Below are 24,312 nucleotides of genomic sequence, written 5' to 3'. Positions count from 1 at the left end.
CCATCCATCCGAAATCATTGTTTCTTATCACTGGAACCGGATTTTTAAACTCAAAATATTTTTTAAAATTTAAACTAAATAATTTTTAATTCCAAATAAAAGATAACGATGCCAAAATGTGAAATATTATTAAAAAATATTTGTTTTATAAATATGCACTTTGTGAGAATATACAGACAGTACAAGGTGCATATTTATGAAAACAAATCAAAGATTTTCCACTTTTTTTTGCATCGTTGTTTTAAGTTTGGAGTTGTAAGATTTTTTGAAATTTATAAACAATGAGTTTAAAATCCGGTGCGTGTGTTTCTCGTTTACTTTGGGTTGGAGTTGTGTATAAATGATATCACCATAGCTTCATGAAATTAAAGTATATTGTCTGTCGCTTCCAACGAGTGAGAGAACAATGTTCTGTTTGAAATGATGAGTGACTTTAAATTTCCCAAAATATATTTCACTCTGTTACCGGATTTCCACAGTTCACACATAGGAAACCAGTTATTGTTTTCTGTTTTGGAGTCATTTTGTTTTTGTTTTCAGAAGGAATGCAGGCTTTTATTAATATTGGAAAGTGTAACAGACCACAACACGTTATCACGTCTAGTTTAGCAGTTCAAACATTATCGAAAGCCCAGGTCCTGCGCACATCTTACTTAGCCATCGAGGAAATTATTTGGGATTACGCACCAGGATTGAAATCAAATTCTAGGTATGTACACTTCATTTGACGAAGTTTCGAAGACCTTTTAAACAGTCTACATTCTAAGTCCACAACTTCCACCAGAAATGATCGAGCCAGCATTCGCTCTCCTGAAGTGCCATGAAGTTAATCAGGGGTAAGATTAGCTAGATTCACAGCATCTGATAAGCCAAACACCTAAACAATTGAACAGTTTCTGTTTCGGAGACTTACGGATATATTTCAGGGGTTTCAATATTGGTCTTAATTGTATCTAAGAACGATGTAGCTAATCGGATTACTTGTTATAAATAACTGACCAATAGAGTGAAGGAAGTCAATTATGATTGACAATTAGATTGACTTAAGTTGCATATTGAAAACCACCCCAGTGCTAGTATCCAATATTTATCTTATCCTTAAACATGCCTCAGTGATTCCATTCAGCCTATTGGTCAGCTAAATATACAGGCCAATCAGAACACTTAGATTCTTATTCTAAGTTGCTTTTTGAATACGGCCCCAGTTCTCTTTCCATGTCAAATGAATAACGCTGAACATATAGCGTTAAAACGTATTGCCTTTAATATCTAAATATACTTATAATTATTTTTGAATATAAGGTGTAAGATACCAAACTGCACGTCGTTTAATATGTCATTGAATTGTTTAAATTTAACAGTGTAACAAATGTAACAGTAGTCATTTTTGTGTATAACAACAGAAGCTTGCGTGTTTAAATATTGATAAAATTATATAACGGTTCTAAAATACACATGACCTATAATACAAGTATTTGGTATACGTGGAAACTGAACTGAATAAAATTGTTATATTCTTAACCTGAGACATCATTTAAAGTTTGAAAAATAACAATCAGATTGGAAATATATACAGTTTGCATGTGCATTCTTACCAACATGTTAAATAAGTATTCATATGAGTTCACCTCATTTAACTCATTGTATTTACCACTTTCGTTGCGTTCCAACTTTATCAATTGTAATCAATAAGCGATTAATTTAATTGATTATGCAGGGCAGCAGACATACATTTGAGACGAGGACCTCAACGAATTGGGTCCCGTTACAAGAAAGCGGTATTCCGGGAATATACGGACAGTACATTCACCGTACGAAAACTGCGAAGCAAATATCAAACGCATTATGGATTAGCTGGGCCACCAGTTGTCGGCGAAGTCGGCGATATAATTGAGGTAGTCGTCACCAATCTGGCTACCAGACCGTATTCGTTTTTGGCTGGTGGGGTTGCAATGACGAAAGATAATGAAGGAGCGTTCTACAAGAATGCACGTAAAGGTGTGTTATGCACAAGTCAATTGTAAACACGTCCCCATAGGTCCGGGGGTATAACGGGGATAGCGGTAGAATGGGCAGTGTTTTTACTTTCCAGGTGGCTGTGCAGTGCCGGGTTAATGCGGTGGTTTTGTTTTCGCGCCGAAATTAGCGGGGAATTGGTCTTACCTGGGATGTCCCCTGGATACGGGGGCATTTTGCGGGGGATTTATCGGCAGTTTTTCCCCACAGGACGCATATTATACCCGGATTGGCTGGACCAAAAGTCAAAGTCCCCGCTATTTCTCGGACCAGGGGTTGGGGTGTGGTTACAATTGACTGGTGCATAAGTTTGTTTGTAAATTATGTTTTTACACTAAAAAAATAAAGCCGTGCATGTTTACTTGTTATTGCGGGCCGCTGGGTTGGCTCTTGCTTCTCTGAATGTGTTTTTAAACATAATCTTGGTTAAACTTGGCTACTGGTCTTTTTTCTGTAGTTTTCATTGTTTTATTTTATTATAAACTTATTGAAATTATAAACTCAACATGTTAATGAATGTAACTTAAACTGTACATGCCAAATTTATTTTGAACTACACATCACTTCTAAAATTACTCATGATATTAAACACTAGCCAAGTCATCATAAGTTAATACAAAATATGTTAAAGTAAATTAGACCAACGACATTGCATACGCCAATATAAATCAATTCCTAGCATTTCATCCATGTTTTAATGTAACATTATACGTCTTATTTTTCTTAGGTGACTGTTTCACCGTTGAATATGTGTTCATGTTCTTCTTTATTGCATACGGGACAATATACATGTGTTTCTAGACGAACCACGAACATCATCGTAACAATGATCTTTTTTTAACAATGTGAATGTTTACATCGACGCCGGCTGGTATGAATAAACGCCGTTGCCGGACCGTACCGAGCCGATACGCAAATACAGACACCAGTTCAATTGTTTTATTTGAGTCAATCAATTTCAAGAGACGGCGGAAAAAAAGGTGGCTCGCGGGGATTAAAATCTTGCAATTCATTTATAGTCGCCATAGACTTTGGTTCTATCTCAGTCTTTTGAATACTTATACAAATCGAAAATGTATGAACGCCACTTGTTCCCTCTTTGCACGATCTGTACAATAACCACAAGCACTTTCTTTCTTGCATAGATCCTCGTCGAAGTGGCGCTATTGTTCCTATTGGTGCTGTTCGCGTTTACAAGTTCGATGTTCTACAGAACAGTGCTCCCACTCATATAGACCCAGATTGCTTGACCTACCCCTACCATTCTGCCGTCGACGTACAAAAGGACATATATTCGGGACTGTTTGGTCCCATGGTCATTTGCAAGCCAGGAACTTTGACCAAATCAGGAACTCAGGTTTGTTCTAAGTTCTAATAATACAATACTAAAACTACAGTAGCCAAATTGTTACGCATACCCAACCTATAGGCTAGAGGCCTAGATGTTAAGGTCTAGTGGCAATAAACGAGAGCCACAAAGCAGACGAAATAATGCGTATCAAACTATCTTATATAATAAATGTTGCGGTTACAGCCAACACCGCGGCTGTTCTGCCGTCATACTTTAAATACAAGCTCGGTACCTGGCCAGCGTACAAACAAGCTTTACTTCTATCAAATAAGTTGAAACCCGAAGAACTGGCCACAATATATCGAGCTCCTTTATCAGGATTAAGTAGGGCTCACTATTTGTGTTTTCTATTATTTAAGTAATATTGACTTCTTGCTAATCACAAGAAAAAACACACAACATTTTCATCAAATTAAATTTAAGAATGAACTTTGTTTGATTGAAATAAGCTACAGTTTACAGTCTGAATATATATTTAGTATAATTAGATTAGTTTGCTTGTAACTGCTCGAGTCTGTTCATGGACAGCAATCGGTAAACACAATTTACGCTCCTTTGTATACAATGAGCAGTAAGACAAAGTAATAATATTCTGTTGTTATACTTTTTTCTCCAAAATTAGTATATTACAATTACATAATAACCCATTTACAAATATTTGACAGAAACTATTTGATCGGGAATTCTTCCTTAACTGGATGGTAATTGATGAAAACCTTTCTTGGTACATCGACGAGAATATACAAACATTCACAACAATGCCATGGACAGTCAACAAGAAAGACCGGTCGTTCGTATCTTCCAATCAAATGAGAGGTAAGGATTTAAAGTGATCGTTTTGTTCGATATGATTTCTTTCCTTTGCAATGGGTAATATTTCAAATATTTTAACAAAGATCTTATATCATTATCAAAAAGCTGTACTTAATTTTATTCACAGATTTATTTCACTTTGGCAATGTTTTTAAATATAAGCACACACACATTAATGGGAGTGTTACTAATACAAAGTACACTATTTGAATTATTAAATAAAGTGTTTCAAGCGATAAAACTAAACTTAAAGAACTACAGACGAAACTGACATACTACGACATTCAGATGGTTGATAAGGATATCAAAGTAAAGAATGTAAAATAGTCCATGTGCATATGTATACATTTATGAAATATAATCACTTGCTAGTTCATAGTGGTACAAATAAAATATTTGGCGAAATGAATTAAATTGATCATATCATTTTCTTATTTCGATATATTATATGTAAGGAAATGCTTGTACGTACTGTGTTTGACAAATTAAGTCCTGTAGATTAATTAAAAAGCTAAGGCGTCAAATGAGTTTAAAAATGTGTTTAAAAAACGACCCTTAAATAAAAAATAAAAACAACAACAACAACAAAGTGAGAAGAACAACAACACATATGCTGATATGGCACAAAAAAAGAGCGGTTGGCACAACGATTTTAAAACAAAAGCAAACATTTACCGCAATGACACACTGGAATTTTTTTGGCACCTTCGTACTATCACAGATATGTTTTGAAAAACGAGTGAGCAGTTATAACTTCCCCGTGAGCATCCATTTGCGTATTAATTTCAGTTTGACTTCATCACGTAGATACGTTTGCCAATCAAGTATCTCTACATCCAGGTCCCATCTCAGAATTTTCGGAAATTCGACATCTTTGTCATATTTGATAAACAGGACATCCTTTGGCATTCGCTTTCGTTCATAAATTAATGGTAATATGATCATGTGAAGCTGCAAATTTTCACATATTGCTTCTTGCATGTAGTTTTTGGATAATATCACAATAATTTTTCTACTTTTCGATATAGAGTTTAGATACAAATGTATCAGTGATCTGTTTCCTTTGAAGGAGTCATCGCCATTAAAGCACACCTTTAACCTGCATTCGTTTTTTATATAAGGTAGCAATACTGTGGTGACTAAGTTGTATTCTTCCTCTGCGTAGGAAATGAATACATCAAAATTAAGATCTTCCAGTTGCAGAACCTCTTCATGTTTTAGTGGAATTACATTAAGCAAGCGTCTGACTGGAGCTTGTATAAGTAATTTAAAATATATGCGTGTTGTCATATGAATAAGAACAAATACCACAATGAAGGATAAGATCAGAATTAATCCTTGGATATAGTTCGTAAATGAAATAACTTTGTATTCATAAGCACTTATGAATGCCAACAAGTATTCTACCTTTTGCTCTATTAATTCTATTTCCACACCAGAGTCAATTAAGTCTTCTATCTCCTGGTACAAATGCCTGTCATCAGTCCTTCGAAACAGTGACGGCTCTGCATGTGGTAGTATAAGATATATGTAAGGATGCTCTATTTCGTGTAATACTGCTCGTCCAGTTTTCGGAACAACAACACTTCGAACAAAACTAATTCTATGGACACCAAATCCAGCGCTACACAAACAATAATATATAATAGCACGATTCAAATCTTCAATATTATCCACTTTTATGACATCAAGATATGGAAACTGTTCTCCTTTCCACTCGAAATTGCTGGCTCCAATTGTGAAAAACATTCGAAGAACATTTGCTCCAACTGAACATATTTGCGAGTTTTCTCCGGGGCACCTAAGGCCGATAGGTTTACCATTTACCGTGTAGTCCAAGTGGAAATCATTGATATCTTGCTTGGAATGATACCAAAAGTGACCTTGAGTGGCTACAATGTTTCCGACTGATCTTTTTAAAAGACGTATTTTGGGGTGAATTTCTTTAAGCGTAAAAACGGATAACAAATATTTTTTTGAATGCAATCCATGAACAAGTGATATTTTGGCACGTTTGGTGTAGTAGTATATCTTGCCGTAACACTTGTATTCCCCAAAGTCCACCGATTGGAGTATTTTTATACTTAACAAAGAATGTACCGACCGTTTACCTTCTTCTTGCAATTTAATGTTAGTGTCAATATTGTATTTCGAATTGTTAGTCAGTGTTGTTCCGTTGAAAGTCCAGAATGTTTTCCTTCCAAGCAAGTTGTCCTTTGTAATTATATAAACACAGCTGAGTGTAACGTCTTCGCCAATGTATCGTTCAACAGACATTTGGTAAAGAGGGTAGGAAGAACCTGGATCTGCTGGATTGTTCACAGTCTCGAAATTATTCACAAGTACAAACTTGCCAGTTAAATCTTGCTGATATGTTTTTGTTTCACGCACTGGTAATGAATAAGGGGTTTCACTTACATTTTTTGGAGTGAAAAATCCTTCAGGGTAATCCCGGCTATTGTTTGCGTCAAACGTAAACATTAAATTTTCAACCATAGTGATCCATACACCTGATATTACCATGGTCAGTATGACTTTAAATATTATTGCGAAAATACAAGCATGAAAGGTAAAATAAAATATAAGTGCAGTAAAGCGTTTCCAGCCTATATTTAATATATTCATTAGTCGCCAAATGAAGACGATAAACGAAAAACACTCCCTGAATGCCCACTTCAGAGTTTGTTTGTATTGAAAGTAAGGATTCAAATTGTCAACCATGAACTTGTGTCTAAGCTGATTCGATTCATCGTTGTGGAGTGATGAGTACACGACTGAAAACACGATAACCGTATACAGCATTTGTAGAAAATTGTAGACAGCTGGATCGGTCTTTTTTCCTTTATATATTAAGATTAAGATCAGCCACAATGTGTACGATATCAGTACGGTAAACAAGAGCATGTAGCTCCTGTCTTCCTGATACACCATCGATGCCCCAATAACGCAAAGTGCAACGCATGCCTTAGCCAGTATGGCCTGTATCACACTCATGATTGTCCTCTGCTGAAATCATGATACAGAATACTATGTAAGAACGATACATGTGCACGTCTTGTGTTGGGAGATTTATTTCATTCGACAATACGCATATTCATGATTTAACTTCAGTTGACACAAATTGACACCTACATGGTTTAAGTTTTAACACGCACTGTAGTTAAACTATATATAAAGTGGTCCAAAATCTTCAAAATCGTGAGTCAATAAGTGAGTCACTTCAAAAAAACTAGTTAAGGCTGATAACAACGAATATAAACAACCCAGTGAAGTTTTCGAGTCAAAATAGGCATATAAATGCGATTTCGAAAGTGAAAGTTGACTGCATTTTCGAAAAATGTCAAATCGACATTGAAATTAAACTATATTCAAAAATGTCATATACAAAGTGACAACTTTCCTTTTCTGATATCGAAATCCTTAACTGACCCTTAACTGACATTGTCTGACCTACCTTGAATAAAGTGTTTATAAAACGTACGGTTTTAAGGTAAATATTTATATTGTAAATTGATGTACTTACAAGTTTGCCAGGTGCGTTGCTATTTATAGTTTTATAAACACATATCGAATACAAGGGAGGTTACTCACATTTGATGTAGCGGGGTTATTTTAAAGTAATTCTTATTAAAATCATTTTGATAAATAATACAATTCGCCAAAAATTATATATATTTAAAGATAATATTATAAACAAAATAAACCGTTATCGAAATTCTTTACGAGAACAAAGTTTCACATTTACAAAGTATATTTATTTCAAATAGTTATCTTTGAGGTATTTGATAAGAGCAAACCGGACAGGCGCTGACGAACACAGTGCTCATCATATTTTATAAATTGTTTACTTAACGTGTACTAGGTAGACACAGTCGTTTTAAAAATGATTTCGCACAACTCAGACAATATTACTATATGTTTATATAAATGAAAGGTTTGTTGTCTGATAGAACAGGGGTAGTATATACATAAGTATCGATACTGACTCGCACAGGTCAGATATTGTGTGAGTTGTTTGGGCTGGTAAGCTCAGTTGGTAGAGCGTCTAACCTGCAAGTAGGGGTGGCCCGGGTTCGATCCACGGACTGCCCGCATACTTTTCTCTTCCTTAGTTTTCGTCAGGGCATAATATAGCTGGAGAGGTTGTTTTTTTCTTTCAAGTATCCAACAAACAATTTCATCAGAGAACAAAACACGAATTTTAAATTCATTTCGATTCTATCACGATGATTTTTTAGAACATTCAAAATATAAAAACTCAATGTATTCTACTATTAACGGCGAGGAGCTAGATCTGCCATTTTATTTCAACATCATTAATATTTTTATATCATATTTGCAAAATTCAAAGACTTTAAAATACAAATTCTTTTCTTCCGTAGTATCCGTCTTCAGATATGAACGTCATTGTATAATAACCATTTCATAAACATATTTCAGAATAAAGAAAAAAGTTCAAAAAACAAACAAACTATTTTTTGTACTCAACTTTTGTTCCGTTGGAGTGCTTTATCGAATAATTCGAAATAATTGGTATTTTCATTACAGTCAAAACCAGGTTTCGCTTAAAGGGGCTCATATAAAGAACTATTCAACTAGAAAACTATTACCCTACCCGCTAATGTATTCGTAGTTATTTAAGTGATTAATCAGGGCTGAAATATTTTGTTGATTTATTAAATCTTGAAAAAGTACATAACATAAACGGCACTTGCGTGTTTGTGATTGACATAAAGAAACTTTTATCATAGCACAATTTGAAAGGACGTTAAATTTATCTCAAAGTATATTATATTGGGTATATTTTTCAAATGTGATAAACAACTTATAACCTCATTTTAATGTTTTCTTATACTATTGAATATATCTTTTATACGAAATTAGTATGAAACTATGGTAACCAATTTATAAAAAAGGGGTCACAAAAGTATAAGATGACGGCTGTAGTGCCATTTGCCATCAAAGAGCCATGCGTGACGTCCGATGTTTGACATAAACGACCTTTGCGCGGGTCTGTGTTACAATTGTTATTCCATTGGACTAAATATTGAATGGACTCGTTAAAAACATTTATTATAAACAAAAATCCCCGGTATCAAGGTAAAATGCATCCGTGTAGATACAATATACGTCTTTAAATACTTACTTAATTAACAATTTTAAAATTTAACATCGCAGGAAAATACGTCAAATGATGTTGTGATCAGGATTTACCCGAAGTAATCCGCATGGAATCAGAAGTTAAACAGAAATAAACGAGATTAAACAATTTGGTTACTGGTGGAATACCTTAAAAAGTTATACGTATGGGTAATAAATAAATTAATGAATTAGCATACGCGTCTTTATGATGTCTAGTCGAGCGTACCGTACCGTGTGTTTTCTTTCTTGTCGTGAAATGATCACGCATAGGTTTCTCTATTGTTTACATATCGGTCATTATATCAGAATATTAAACCTCACATAAATGTGTCCCTTCTTTGTATATATAAACTCGATCGGTCCGTATATCACTGTATTTTGATAAAAATCCAGTTAAATGACGTCAGTGGTCCATATTATGTTTTTGGCCGGTCCGGACCTCGCCAAAATGTAATATGGACCGCTTACGTCATACAATTGGTAAGTGCGGCTTGCTATTTTCTCAACGGCGAAAACTTGTCGCAAGTAAACATTATAAGCTTTGTTCAATAACACACTTTTAAATCGCTTTAAAAATATTGAATGGTAATGAAAACTGTTCGGTATAATATAAGAAATATAACACACCACATCGGGCCATAAGGCATTATAAGGACCGGTCAGTCAGTCCCCGAAGGCTAACGCCTCAGTCCATATACACTTTCGGTGGATGACTGGCCGGTCCTTATAATGTCATATGACACTCAGTGGTGTGTTATATTTCTTAAATAACAGTAATACAATTATATCAACGATAATAAACTACTTGCTGTTCTATCCTTTTCGCAGCAATCAATGGCTACTCTTTTGGGACGTTACCCGGTCTTGATGTTTGTCTTGGAGACCGAGTTGCATGGCACATGTACGGACTTGGGGAACGTTTCGACCATCACCACTTCACATTTGATTCCAACAACTTCCATTCGGATGGACGACAAGTCGACGCAGCGTCCGTGTTTCCTGGTGTCGGGATAACAGTCAAAATGATCCTTGATCAAGCTGGTTTGTACTTTCACTGCTGTCCTATAGTCATACATGAATTGTTTTAACCGTACACGCTACAATTCGGGGGATAAAAGCGAAAATGTTTGAACTGCTTCGTTGATTAAAGAGTCTGAGAATAGTGTCGCTTTCACCTGATGTAACATACATAAAGAACAAAGTCACTTTATTACCCATACTACAATGAAATTAACAGGGACCAGTCCAGTAGTCCAAATTGCATATTTGAAACCTTTTTAGAGGAATAAGGTAAAAGCTCAAATGAGACTTCGAAAACAACCTTTACAAATAAACATAAACAGACCACATGGCATAAAATAACTCTATGAATAAGTCATGGGATGACTACCTTGATGCGCCGGTAAGTACCACAGTTGTTGGAACCCTGCTGCACACTTTGGATTCATCGTATAATCGATGGTTCGTCAAAATATTCTGAATAATTTCAGTTAAATGTATGATAATTACTCTCGCCTTGTTCTTTGTAAAGATGAACTTTGACGTTCATACTGTTCAACACGCAAGGAGTTATGACGGACAAGCGGGTGCGCTTCATAAAATTTGTTCTCTTGCCCTACTGTGTTCATACAGCATAATCACAAGAAAACATGCGATCAATACTTAAGTGAATGTAAAAAAAATAAGTTGAGAGTTTTACCTGCAAGATAAAAAATGCTTAACTGGTCAACATACGTCATTGTTTCTAGAAAAGATATAACTACTTTTCAGAAATATCAATTCCAAAAAGCGAACGTATGATACTTGCGTTTATGAGACTGGCCCTTAATCATATTCATCCATTTCTTTTAGGTCGTCATCTTTTGCGCACGGGTCAACTCGGATACGAGAGTGAAGGGATGTTTGCATTTTATAACGCTCATGTCTGCTCCCCTGCTTCTCCTAAGATTGTTCCACAACCAAAACTCGTCCCAAAAGCCAATGGAATAACCCGACGATACTTTATTGCCGCTGTAGAAGTCGACTGGGACTATGCTCCCGTGAAAATACATCCCCTTACAGGAGAAAGTTTGCTGAACCCAAACAGGTTTGTAATTCTCTAATTATTGATACTAGTATGCAAATTTTGAGTCCTTAACTATTCATCCGCAACTTTTATTTCCAATATAAACTTATAATTGTTGGGAAAACATCTTTGGCTTTTAAAACGTTCAGTTGTTCACTTTATTCATAATTTCACTGGACGAGATATTTTGCGAACGGAACTTACTACAGTAATGGAATCGTCTAAATATAATAAAGCAGACGACTTAACCCTTTACAAAGTATGTTGAATTTTTCATTGCTTGCTTTAAATTAAGCATGTTTAATCAGGATTAATTGTTTTGCAGTTCCTCTTATTTGTATATTCGTGGAGGACCAAACTTCGTCGGCACTATCTATAGAAAAGCCATTTATAGAAAATTCACTGATGTAACATTCTCAAAAATGGTACCCCAACGCGAAAGCCTCGGAATCCTTGGGCCATATATTCGCGGCAACGTTGGCGATACAATAGAAGTATTCTTTAAGAACATGGCTTCGTTTCCTTTCAATGTTGTTCCCCGAAACCTTCCATTTGCCGACGGGTCAGAGATCAGCTCTGCATTGCCAACCCTTCCCGGGCAAATTAAACTTTACCGCTATATTGTTCCAGAGAGGTCAGGACCGAAATTGAATGAACCAAACTGTGTAGGGTCCATGTATACATCTCGAGTTACTCCTCTTAACGACACATATAGTGGGCTACTGGGTCCGGTCGTTATATGCAGGCCAGGAATCCTTGACATAAACGATCAAAGGTCGGATAAAGTGACAACCGAGTTTGCAACTGCCTTTGTCATTTTTAATGAAAATCTTAGTCACTACAGCACTTATAACTTTGCAACAAGTGCTCCTGGAAGACTAAATACATCTGCTACAGACTTTGTAAATAGTAACTCAAAAAATTCAATAAACGGTTTATTATACGGAAACCTCCGAGGTTTGGATTTTGCAAAAGGAGAAAGGACAGCATGGTACATATTTGGTATGGGCTCGACTTTTGGTATCCATACAGTACATTTCCACGGACAGCTGTACATCCGCCGGACGTCACAAACATTACGAGGAGATGTTCTCGAGGTATGTAGTCCATATAAACAGTCGCTTCAGAGTCTTTGACGGTTTTTTATTTGGCGACTCTACGCGTCCATATCCCAAGTATATTGAGCGAAAAGATAACGGGCACCTGCTAGATGGTTTCAAAATGGCGCTGCTTTATTGACAGAAGTCGATCTAAATTTAATTAATTAATTGTGTTTCTTTAAAAACTTATGTGCAATAAGTAAAAGGTATTGGCAAAATAATTAAAGTGTAACTTTTGTGTTTTTATTTCACTGCAAAGTGTTAATTATTGTGGAGTAACATTTGAGGAATTTATTTTACATTGATATGAAATAGTCGACTTGTGGCGTTTAGAGAACAAAGTGAATATCCAAATGTTAAAAATGTTCCTCAAACGCGCATTATTGTGGCTACGAGGCATGTAGCTTCATTTGTCTTATATTAGTTATGAAATTTACATCAGTTGAGCTGCTGTGATATCATTTTACATTATGTTAAGGAATATCACATAAGCAGCAAATTGTGTCATATTAAGACGCAAATACAAAAACGGACATGCCATTAGACACTTTTTTCTGGATGTGTATTTTCTTTCTTACTTTTAAGGAAATATTGTACATGTGATATGCACAGGTTTTAATCATTCAAAGCGATCTAAACACCTTTCACAGTTCTGCGAAAAGTCTCTGACATTTCATTGATGGTTATTTTAGTCATATGCCGTAGTTTCATGATGCATCGAAAATGATGTCATGTCAGTTTATAGCTTGTGTAGATTCAGTTCATGCGACCCGCCTAGAACAAGACGTACTAACTATTTGTTTTTGAAAATTCTTACTAGTATTTTTTTCAAGTTTCTTTCTCAAAAGGTGCGAAAAATAGATGGATTATTAATTTAATTGTTTTAAGCGTTTGCAATACAAGAGTTATTGGAATAACTGGTAAAAAAGCACTCGGTCTCGCGCGTACAAATGTTTGGCAAATTACACCAAATCGGAAGTGAGTACTTAGTGTAACGTGTGTTTGTTTATTAACTTACACATGACATTGAATCAACGCATCGTTATACCATATTGGACCATTATCTTCTGTTTCCATCTTTGTAGGTGATTAAGTTGAAATTATATTAAGATAAAAAAAATTAAGTGAACATAAGTAAAACAGAACATTTTTCATTTTTTTCGATTTTTTTTTTTTGAATGAAGGGGTTTCTATTTTCAAAGAGCTCTCAAATCTTTATTTCCAGGATTAGAAATTCAGCTCCAACTTTGTTTTGTTGGGGGTATAACTTACACACGTGAAAAGTGAGGTTTCAGATGTGTGTTTTTTATAAAAGGATTATAACTGCACTACAGAACTCGTGCATTATCGCAAAAACATCCTCATGAATTACATTTAAATCTACTCCAATACTCGTGTTTGAATGATATTTTACTGGGTTTGCAGGTTTTTGCTGGCACGTACGAAACTGTGGAGATGGCAGGGCACAATCCGGGAACGTGGCTTTTCCATTGTCACGTGAGTCTACACTCAGCTGCTGGCATGGAAACTGTTTACACAGTCCACCCTAGAAAGCTCAAAGTTTATGGTAAGACCAATGCAAAAAGGAAAATTAATGTTTCATTAAAACAAAATAAAATTGTGAGAACAAAGTCAACTAGACAATCAACATATCTTATCTAAATTTCTCATATACTTTAACTTTCGTGTCAGAAGGTGTATCGGTACATTGGAAGAACTGGATTGAATTCGGGGCGAATATAATTATGTGAAACATAATCTGCTACAGTTCTATAGTTTTTTTATTATTTTATTTCAGGAAAGAAACACTCACTCAAGCCACGCTATTACCACCGTGTCTTACAACAGCTTATGTACTAATAGTGGAATCTTTTTAACTTTAACGTGAAACAATTATTGTATTACTGGAAAATTTGAATAGACAAATATGTAACAGTGGTATTATCATCATAGTGTGACCATTTAGGGGACGATTTGACATGTATTCCATCAACTTTTATCAAGTGGTATTACGACGGAGAGTCAATTTACATATAATTGGTTGAAGAAATATTACAAGAGAAATGAGACTGGAGACAGTGCCTTCAACGAACACCTCTGAAATGAATACTGACTATACATCGGAATACATAAAAAACTTTGAGGAATTATACTTTACATGTAAATCAACAAAGAGGTAATGGCATTACATACAGCAAAAAAGAACATTTATTTACCAGAATGGCCGCAAGCACAATCATTCATACAGGCATATCTTATAAGGTTGTTTCAAGTAAATATCAAATACTATTTTACCTATATTCCCCTCAAACTGTGATTATAAACAGTAAGTATTGTTATTGTTTTTTTCTACGGATACGTGTATTAGGTTATACCCTTTTCAGCTTAGACAAAATTGGGTTCGCAATCCGTAGATATGTTATAACAATGAACCTTGTTCGTTATATAGCTAAATGACCATTTAGGAATTTCAGGGGTAGTATGTCTGAATATCATTTGATGATAATGTTAAACCATTAATAAAAAACGCATGCTGTCAAAATAGGTTGTTTATTTGAATATGCTTTGTAACATTTATACATTTATGATCTTGTATTCGATTAAAATCCTTTATAAATTAATCAAAAATAAGTTGTTTGTAGTTGTACGTCTGTACAATGGTTTGTAACCCTGGTTTGTACAATGCTACAATCGTTATGAGAAGTTTAAAATCTTGAACTTAATGGTCGAGCTATGCCAGGCAGTTTTCTTTGTATGACTGTAGAGTACCTGTCCAGGAGTTGACACTGTTGCTCCGGCTGGATTCATTTGTTTTCAGGTGTTGCTTGTATCTAGTCATTGGGCACTTAAAGTTAATTTATAAAAAATATGCTTCCCTGCCTTTAAGCTATTAATGATGCCGAGGAACTAGTTAAAATATCAATAAAACAATGATATATACAGGGACACTGTAGTTCAATACATAATACCATAGAGACATAAATTAAGATCCAAAACACAAATACACCACCAACAGACCGACACGCATCAAAATACCTTATTGAAAACATGATGGACAACCGCCATAAAACATTCAAACATTCAATGGAACAAGATCTCTCTTGAATATGAGTGTATGGGCATGCCGCGAATTGCATGTTTTGCTGACCATTCAAAAGCGTCAATTACAATCTGTATTTCAATGTATTTGTAATCTGTTATTGTTACTCTCGTTGAATGTACATTTATGCAAAAAGCTACAGAAACAAGCTCAGTAGCAAAAAGTTAAACATAAACCCGGTTTAAAGGCACTGGGTTAACGCCGAAGACATAGAACATAAAATCACAAATAAGAAACATAGAAGAACGGCACAAAACTCCACAAACAGCACAGTGCATATATACTATATATAAAAAACTACTGACCGTTCCAAGGCGGTACCTAACAATTCTTGATAAACACACCTATTTTTATATATTTTGATTTTTTTTTAAATTACAGGTACAATCCTAGCAGTCTCAAATTCTGTTATCATGCACTCTGAACAATGTCATAAACACAAAAAACGCTGCACTACAACAAACATTACAAACCTGGCAGGGTTCATTGAAAACTAAGTAACAACTTAATACGGGCTTAAACCAAAGCTGTGATGAGGAGTAGAAGCGAAACAGTGACATATAATAAACAAGCAGATATATATAAATACATGACCGTCTTGCTTTCACTCTTTGTTATCAACTAGACTTGAAATATTCAACGACCAGACACAGACCTCCGATACCTGTCAAAAATGCATCGAGTGCGGGGAACAGTGCTGACTCCTTTGAGGTAGAATGCAATCCTACAAAGAAAGCTATCAACCTAAGTACACCTCAATCAAAATCTAGCATACACCATGAAATAAATAACATACAAAAGCATACGAAGCAACAAATACAAAAACTAGTAACAGGAAAACATGTGTTAAATCATCAAAGAAATGACGACGAAATCGATACTCTCCATTCCAGTTCTCAATGTGACCACAAAAATATATTCCAAAACCTGGAATAAGCGTCTTTCTAAATATCTAACATTTGAAAAAAACATATTTATGGATGATGTGACAACGCTAACGTTTGTCTTCTTCGTCTTTCGAACTAGAGGCAACGTCCCGGCGTGATGCTGATATCGTCCAGAGCAATATCGCTGGCGAAATTATTTCCGATTCGGGCTTCAAACTCAAACTGAAAAAAAAAAAATTAAAACAACAGCTGTTTTATGACAACAGATTATATTTTAACACGTACGTACCCCTAACTGGCACGAACACATTTACATGTATGGTATCGTTTTGTCCCTTGTTCAAGTCCACGTTCACTCGTTGACGGACCCATTTCTTGCCTTGGTTCTTCGCGAACTTCTTCAACAGTTTGCGTTTCATGCCGCTTGCAAACACCCAAACTTTTAGAGTACCCATATCCTCTCCATACATGTGGTACCAGAACTCAAAACAGTAATGTCCCATAGGAAAGTTTGGAGAACGAAGTTTAGCAAGTTCCCCGGGATTTCCCGTAGCATCGACGTAAATGAAATAACCTAAAATGCTATCGTGTGTCATTGTGATAATGCAAAATGTAAAAATGTTTGAAAAACAAAATATACGTATTGTAATATGATAATGAATAATATATACCTTCAATCGACTGTATTTAATAATGGACTTCAAAATGCAAAACAATAATAACATATTAATGAAATTTCATTTTTATGTTTACCGTCAGAGCCTTTACAATTCGTTCGAGGTCCTGTTTTTCCTGCAGCATCAGTCTGTCCCTTGTGCCGTTGAAAGTTGAAAGTGCTACCCGGTGCACGAGACCAGTCACAAAAGTCATTCTCAAAAACACACTGGCTCTCCGTTACTGTCTTTATTTCTGCAACACCAAGGGAATATTTGCCCTTGTTAATTTATTTCACAATGAAATAACATTTTTAATGAAACTTAACTGATGAAGCATCATAATTTTATTATTAACTAGAACTGTACCTGTATTTGCAAGCTTTTCGGCATCCCTGAGTGATATAACCTTGCAATGGTTATCAGGAAATCTAGGTTCTTCGGACGAGCGTCGATATCGCAGTTAGTTTTTGCAGTGGTATCCAAGATCTATTCCAAAATATGACGTGTGGTATTTAATGCCATTAATGAAATCGATTTCTTGACCTTTGCTGCATTCTTTGTCTTCATTGCCGCTGCAAACCTTGTATTCTGAATTTATTTTCATTTCAGCATTATAGTAGTATATTTCGATCCCATGGTGGTATATATGTAATTCTCGGCGGTATACGTACAACCATATCCATATAGTGAACAATTCTCCAGCTTTTGTCTATCGCCATGCCATGTCCATAAGCGAAGTCTTTATTACCCGCCCTCGGCATTCCATATGTATAAAGGGCCAATCTATTCTGAGGAACAACGCCATCTTTTACTTAGGCTACAGCAGCAAGCGAAGCCATCGCTCCTCCCAAAGAATGTCCAGTGACTATAACTTCGAATGAACTATATTTTCTCGCCAACCTGCGAATGCTTTCTTTTTTTTTGCAAGGATCGTACAGTTTATTAAAAGCGTAATGAAAATACGCATGGACCTTCCCGGTGTCCCTGAAACTTTCCTTGCTATTGAATGTTGAAGCTGCCTCGTCATACAACTGTTTGCCACCAGCAGCTGTACCTCGATATGACAAAATAATTGCGCTTCGTTTATGAGATATTGCAGTGTATGCAAAACATTCTTAACAGTCGTTAAATCCCAAATCACATTTTCTGCCTATTGCCTCGACTAATTCGAAATCATCACCGATGAGACTGTGGTTCAGGCATTTCTGCACCTATTCTGGCTCTGCATAGGCAACGGCTGATAAAAGCGCGAACCTCTGGGTCGTATTCCTCGCGCCGTACTTCTACATTAGGGCATAAAGTGAATTGTTCAATATACATGTAGTTTTCACAAGGACTATTAAAGTTGATTGAATGGCACTGTCGGTCAAGTCGACACCACTGACATTTAACATTCCGAGATGGTAAGAACGAATTCACGCTGGTGCGATTGACATTCAGTGTGTTCCGAACATGATCCAGATGTCATTGTTGAAACACAGCCGTTAAGTAATGATAAAACGAATAACAATATCTGCAAATGTTCCATTATTTATCCAGATTTATAAACTTTTCTTATATTTATAATAGCAAACGACACCTCTTGTTTGTTCTGCAGCATTCTTTGAGTTGGGATGAAGTTTAGCAATAGCCAAACCATTCAAATATATAAAATATGAACAACTTCCAGAAGTACATACGTTTTCTTTTTTCTTGTAAGAATATAAGTGTAAGAATAGAAAATCTTCGATTACGAGTATCAGGTTATATTTATCTACCAGGTAGTTCATTATCGAATGTCGACATTGGTTATACAGTATAAATTTCAGCCAAATGTAAAAAGAAATATTCTGAAATAGTAAATTATATGAATTCATTATAAATCTCCGATAACCCGAACATAGCCTTTGACCAATTTGGCAGCCATATTGAAAAGAAATATCACATTAATTCAATTATTATAGACTTTCTCTACTTTGACTTATCGGTCTAAAATTGCTTACTTAACTAATTCAATGCTTTAACGTCTTGCACGGATCCTTTATATAGTATTGTATCATGCTTTAACCTTAATTGTTCAAACATTAGGATTTAAAATATTTTACCGTGGTACCGGTGACTTGAACGGGTCAGAAAATTACATGGAACTGTGTAAGGAAGTATTTTAATCCATAGAATCACGACCGCTGGTCAGTATGCCTTAGACAAAATGACCAATGGTCATAAGACATTGATTCCCGGTTCTTTATATGACGACTCATCTATACGATGTAAAATGAAACCTTACGAAGGTCACTGTCTGGTCACTAATTGATAATAAAAAAGTCCATGGCTGTGTCAAAAATATCATGTATATAGATGACATTTATGATTAAGGAGGCATATGTGAAACCTAACCTGGGGTTTGAATTCAATTCACAGACTTTTAGACATTTTATAAATGTTTAAAGGATTAATACAGTTATGAAAAACATAATTTCTTCCCAAATAGTTTATCTTCGTGTGGTGTTACTGAAACGTTCAAGTTCATTCTAGTTCCAATTCTAAGAAACAATGATGTAATATACCGCTCGTTTTCTTAGAAACAATTTATTTTATATCTGAAAACTAAGTAAAATAAACCCCCGTCTTTATCTGTTTAATAGAAAAATACATATACAGAAGACCAAGTAAGGTTTCTTGTCTTCGATAAAACGGAATCAAGTATATAAAATACGATTAATGAAACATACATATGCAACACACGAATAAACTCTAGGTATAGCAAAATGTGCATATGCCGCCAAAATGTTTTACTCTCTTCAAATTATTCAACATTTAAAACCATGGCAACGATGTCGATTAATTCCAAAAGCTGGTACAATTATATGTCCTTAAGTCAAGCAACCTATTCATAAACGATTGGCAACATTGTCTTTGGTCTATTAAATTTTTCCACTAGTGGCAAAGTCCTGGCGTGATGCTGATGTCGTCCAAAGCAATATCACTCGCGTAATTCTTGCCAATTCGGGCTTCAAACTCAAACTGCAATACAAAATTTCATTTCTTACTACAAGTTTGCATGAAGGAAATCCTTTTTACGTTAATTGTTTGAATAACTTACTTTGTTGCAGAACAATAATATTAAATAAAAAAGTAAGCATCAACAACTCTTTAACAAACAACAACAAAACAAAAACAAAACAACGTCATCCACATCATCAGCAACAACACTTCTTACATGTATGGTGTCAATTTCTGCCTTTTTGAATTTTGCATTCGCTCTTTGCTTGATCCAACGGTCTCCTTGACTCTTTGACCTTTCCAGTAACTTTTTGCGTGTCTTGTTTGAATATACAAACACTTTTAGCGCGCCCATATCTTCTCCATACATGTGGTAGTAAAACGTTAAACAATACGGTCCAATCGGAAAATTTGGCGAACGAAGTTTTGCAAGTTCTCGTAAGTTTCCAGTTGCATCGGCGAAGATGAAATAGCCTGAAATGTTCACCTAATTTTATAAAAGAGCTATTAAATTAAAGATATGAAAGCCGATGGTTCATTGCCGGGTCTCGACTTTGTACCAGATAGGGCAATATAGAGGACAAAATGCAATCTTCATATTTATGTTACGAGCAAAGTATCACAAATGATAGTTCCTAGGCTGTACATACCATTTTAATACTGTGTACTTAAAGTCGTACCGGTGGACAATCTTATATTGAAAAAAAACTAGAGCTTATAACATGGATTCAACAGTATATTTAAAATAAATCTTTGAAAATATTTTACATATAAAATGCCGCGACTGATTTTTCTCCTTAAAAACTATTAAACCCATCCCCATCCCGCCCGATGGAATAAAGGGTTATTAATTAGTTTCCTATATAGAGATATGACCCCCCAAATAAAGATGAAGACCCCGGGGGACATAATTTTATGCAGAATGTTTTCCTCCCTCGGAATAAATATCTAACTAGATATAGTAATAACAACTGATTGATGATTATAAACCTTGATTGAAACTGTACTGGCTTCCAGTTATTCTACTACAATTATGACAACAGAACAAACCCTACTTATTACTGCTGTTGCTACTGCTACTACAACTGTTTTACTGCTATCACTACAACAACGATGACAACAACAATAAAAACAAAACAAAAAACAACACCATCTACTATTACTACTACTTCTTATTTTACTACTTCTGAATCTGATACTACTTCTATTTCTTTTCAACAAGAATAACTACTACTACTGTATTTCTGTATTACTTCTATTACGACAACAACAACAACAACAACAACAACAACAACAACAACAACAGCAACAAACACTACAACTTCTACTACTACTTCTACATTTCAAGTGAGATTAATTCCATATAGAATACCGTTGAACAGACAGAGTTCACTTTAATAACGTTATTATGCATTTCAAAATCATTTAATTTTTAATCATTCAATAATGCTTGAATAAGGTTTACTATGGTAACTTTTTACCTTTTGAGCCTTTACAATCCGTTCGAGGTCCTGTTTTTCCTGCAGCGTCAGTCTGTCCCTGGTGTCTTTGAAAATTGAAAGTGCTACCCGATGCACGAGACCAGTCACAAAAGCCATTCTCAAAATCACACTGGCTCTCTGTTACTGTCTTTATTTCTGCATTTTTTTTATATAGTTTAACAGAAACGTTCATTTAACAAAGTAACAACATTTTAAATGTCGAGAGCAAATTTAATGACTAATTGTATATGATATTTGAAAAAAATGGCTTGAACTGTACCTGTATTTGCAAGCTTTTCGGCATCCTTGAGTGAAATAACCTCGCAATGATTATCAGGAAATCTAGGTTCTTCGGACGAGCGTCGATATCGCAGTTCGTTTTTGCAGTGCTCTCCGAGATTTATACCAAAATATGACGTGTGATATTCAATGCCATTAATGAAATCGATTCCTTGACCTTTGCTACATTCCATGTCTTCATCTCCTCGACATTCCACGTAGTTCGACGTGTAATTCATATCCACACGAGGGTAATATATTTCCATCCCATGGTGGTATGCATCGTCAGAACTACGTGGTATCCGAGCAACAAGGTCCTTGTAGTGAACAATTCTCCAGCTTCTGTTCACGGTGAGGTCATGTCCATATGCGAATTTTTTATCACCCGTTCTCGGCATTCCGAATGTATAAAGGCTCAATCTGTTCCCTGGAACAACACCGTCTTTCACTAAGGCTACGGCAGCAAGGGAAGCCATCGCCCCTCCCAGTGAATGCCCAGTGACTATAACATCATAGCTCATATATTGTCTCGTTAACTTCCGAATGCTTTCTCTTAGGCAAGGATCGTAGAGTTTGTTAAAAGCGTAATGAAAATAAGCATGGACTTTACCATTGTTCCTGAAGTCTTTCTCTTCTTTGAAAGTATCCATCGCTTCATCCCACAACTGCTTAAATTTCGGTGTGCTAGCTGTGCCGCGATATGATAAAATAATTGCGCTTCGTCTATGAGATATTGCAGTGTATGCAAAGCATTCTTTGTAGTCGTTGAATCTTAGATTACATTTCCTTCCTATCGCCTCGACTAATTCGAAATCATAACTGGGGAGACTGTGATACAGGCATTTCTGCACGTATTCTGGTTCTGCATAAGCAACGGCTGATAAAAGCGCGAGCCTGTAGCCCTCTTCTGGGTCGTATTTCTCGTGCCTTGCTTCGGGGCACAAAGTATTTTGTTCAACATTCATGTAGTCATTACAAGGACCGTTAGAGTTGAGAGAATGACACCGTCGGTCAAGTGGACACCACTTGCATTTTACATTCCGAGAGGGTTCGTAAACATTAACACTGGTGCACGATTGACAGTCACTGTGTTCCGTACATGGTTCTTCTGTCGTCGTCTGTACAAAGCAGTAAAGTGAAGAAATAGCTAAACACAATATCAGTTTATGTAAATGTTCCATTATTTATCCAGATGTATACGTATCCTTCATTTCACCTAAAATATGGTTTGTTCTAGTGCAATCTCTGGTTTTGATACGGTAAACCAATAAACCAAACTCTTTAAAAATGATAACTAACCCTAAGACAAGTTGTGGAGAGCATATTTGGATTCGTATACTCTGTCCTGCACTTATAAATATATGAACTAGTTAGACTAGCAACTTTAATCCATAGACCATGATAACAAATCCTACTTCTCCATACATTAAGTGCTATTTTGACCAGGAAGAAAACACTCCTAAATATAAATCAATAATAATTATCAGTGAGAACTTCAATATATGTAAGTGAATCGGGGCAACGTTGGATTTACGAAAAGGCATTCCTCAGTAGTTAAGTAGTTTTGACTAAACATATATATACCTCTAAAATGAGGTCACAATGCAGTCATGCACATTAAATAATTTGTGTACTTATTTTCAGTTCATTATGCTTCAAAATGTACCTCGCTTAATCTTTTATATTTTGTAGATTTACAATTTATCAGACAACACGTCACTACTAGGTTCCCCGTCTGCTGAAATCAAACTATAATCTAAGATATTTAGGATATATTAGGTATCATCTTAATGACTAAGAGAGGGTTTGCTCGCCACGGTCTTCTTAATCATCAAGATTTCATCCAATATGATCTATTTATTACTTATGGGTGTCAGGTTGCTTGTTTAAAAAGGCCTCTTCTTGGATATATTTTTAATGAGGATGGTTTGCAATCAACGCAGTTATCTACAATAGGGCGAAGGCAATAATTAAAGACATAACCCGTTGGGTCAAGTTGTTGAGACATAAATTCAGAGTAAAAATTGCTTTACATATAAAGCTAACGTTTCTAAACTTTTATTTTTGAAGGCTTTCAGGCATTGAATTTTTTTCAATTTGAACGTTCAGTGTGGCAGCTATAACGAGTATTTTGGTACCATAGTTGTTTGGGTTATTTTTCAATGTGCATTAAGTTTGAGATCAGAATAGGATCTGTTACAGTGCAATAGCATGCAGATTTAGAATTTCATGATAGTTCAATTAACACATGCTACGTTAACTTGTTAAACGTGACGATATGGTACACGCATACGGCACAAAACCTTTGTTATTGAAAACATAACGAGTGTGTGCAATATGGCAAATGGTGCTGCTCGTTATTCTTGAAACAAGCGTTTGATCTTGTTGACCACGATATGCTATTTTAAAAAACTTTATCATTTCTCTGCTTCAACAAAAA

General features: G+C 35.4%; 3 protein-coding genes across 3 annotated transcripts; 1 reads left to right on the top strand and 2 right to left on the bottom strand.

Annotated features, from left to right (window-relative positions):
* Positions 1–786: 786 nt before the first annotated feature.
* On the top strand, positions 787–14,347 carry LOC128208699 (ferroxidase HEPHL1-like). The gene is made up of 9 exons (XM_052912247.1): positions 787–836; positions 1,718–1,998; positions 3,162–3,373; positions 4,033–4,183; positions 10,151–10,363; positions 11,174–11,408; positions 11,713–12,484; positions 13,913–14,054; positions 14,286–14,347. The coding sequence occupies exons 1-9, from the start codon at positions 787–789 to the stop codon at positions 14,345–14,347; spliced, it is 2,118 nt and encodes a 705-aa protein (XP_052768207.1).
* Positions 14,348–16,609: 2,262 nt separating this feature from the next.
* Positions 16,610–17,891, bottom strand: LOC128208698 (MAM and LDL-receptor class A domain-containing protein 1-like). Its single transcript, XM_052912246.1, has 4 exons — positions 17,879–17,891; positions 17,228–17,383; positions 16,843–17,048; positions 16,610–16,696 (listed from the first exon to the last, which is right to left on the bottom strand). The coding sequence occupies exons 1-4, from the start codon at positions 17,889–17,891 to the stop codon at positions 16,610–16,612; spliced, it is 462 nt and encodes a 153-aa protein (XP_052768206.1).
* Positions 17,892–19,731: 1,840 nt separating this feature from the next.
* LOC128209561 (uncharacterized) lies at positions 19,732–23,219 on the bottom strand. Its single transcript, XM_052913639.1, has 4 exons — positions 21,874–23,219; positions 21,594–21,749; positions 20,330–20,586; positions 19,732–20,133 (listed from the first exon to the last, which is right to left on the bottom strand). Exons 1-4 carry the CDS (start codon positions 23,051–23,053, stop codon positions 20,047–20,049), a joined length of 1,680 nt encoding a protein of 559 aa, XP_052769599.1. The 5' UTR covers positions 23,054–23,219; the 3' UTR covers positions 19,732–20,046.
* Between the last annotated feature and the right edge of the window lie 1,093 nt (positions 23,220–24,312).

Source organism: Mya arenaria, chromosome 11, assembly GCF_026914265.1.
Source record: "Mya arenaria isolate MELC-2E11 chromosome 11, ASM2691426v1".
Classification (NCBI taxonomy): Eukaryota; Metazoa; Mollusca; class Bivalvia; order Myida; family Myidae; genus Mya; species Mya arenaria.
The sequence above is the reverse complement of the archived record's forward strand: the minus strand, read 5'-3'. Positions and strand labels throughout refer to the sequence as shown.

What these genes read in the sequence shown, in the direction of transcription:
- LOC128208699 (XM_052912247.1), top strand. Translation starts at nt 787, where the DNA reads ATGATCGAGCCAGCATTCGCTCTCCTGAAGTGCCATGAAGTTAATCAG. An exon ending in ATCTTCCAATCAAATGAGAG is followed by an intron (nt 4,184 to 10,150) that starts GTAAGGATTTAA and finishes TCCTTTTCGCAG; the next exon opens with CAATCAATGGCTACTCTTTT. An exon ending in TAGAAAGCTCAAAGTTTATG is followed by an intron (nt 14,055 to 14,285) that starts GTAAGACCAATG and finishes ATTTTATTTCAG; the next exon opens with GAAAGAAACACTCACTCAAG.
- LOC128208698 (XM_052912246.1), bottom strand. An exon ending in GAATTGTAAAGGCTCTGACG is followed by an intron (nt 17,049 to 17,227) that starts GTAAACATAAAA and finishes ATAGCATTTTAG; the next exon opens with GTTATTTCATTTACGTCGAT. An exon ending in AGAACCAAGGCAAGAAATGG is followed by an intron (nt 16,697 to 16,842) that starts GTCCGTCAACGA and finishes TTTTTTTTTCAG; the next exon opens with TTTGAGTTTGAAGCCCGAAT.
- LOC128209561 (XM_052913639.1), bottom strand. Translation starts at nt 23,053, where the DNA reads ATGGAACATTTACATAAACTGATATTGTGTTTAGCTATTTCTTCACTT. An exon ending in CGAAAAGCTTGCAAATACAG is followed by an intron (nt 21,750 to 21,873) that starts GTACAGTTCAAG and finishes AAAAAAATGCAG; the next exon opens with AAATAAAGACAGTAACAGAG. An exon ending in CAGAAATTGACACCATACAT is followed by an intron (nt 20,134 to 20,329) that starts GTAAGAAGTGTT and finishes TTTGTATTGCAG; the next exon opens with TTTGAGTTTGAAGCCCGAAT.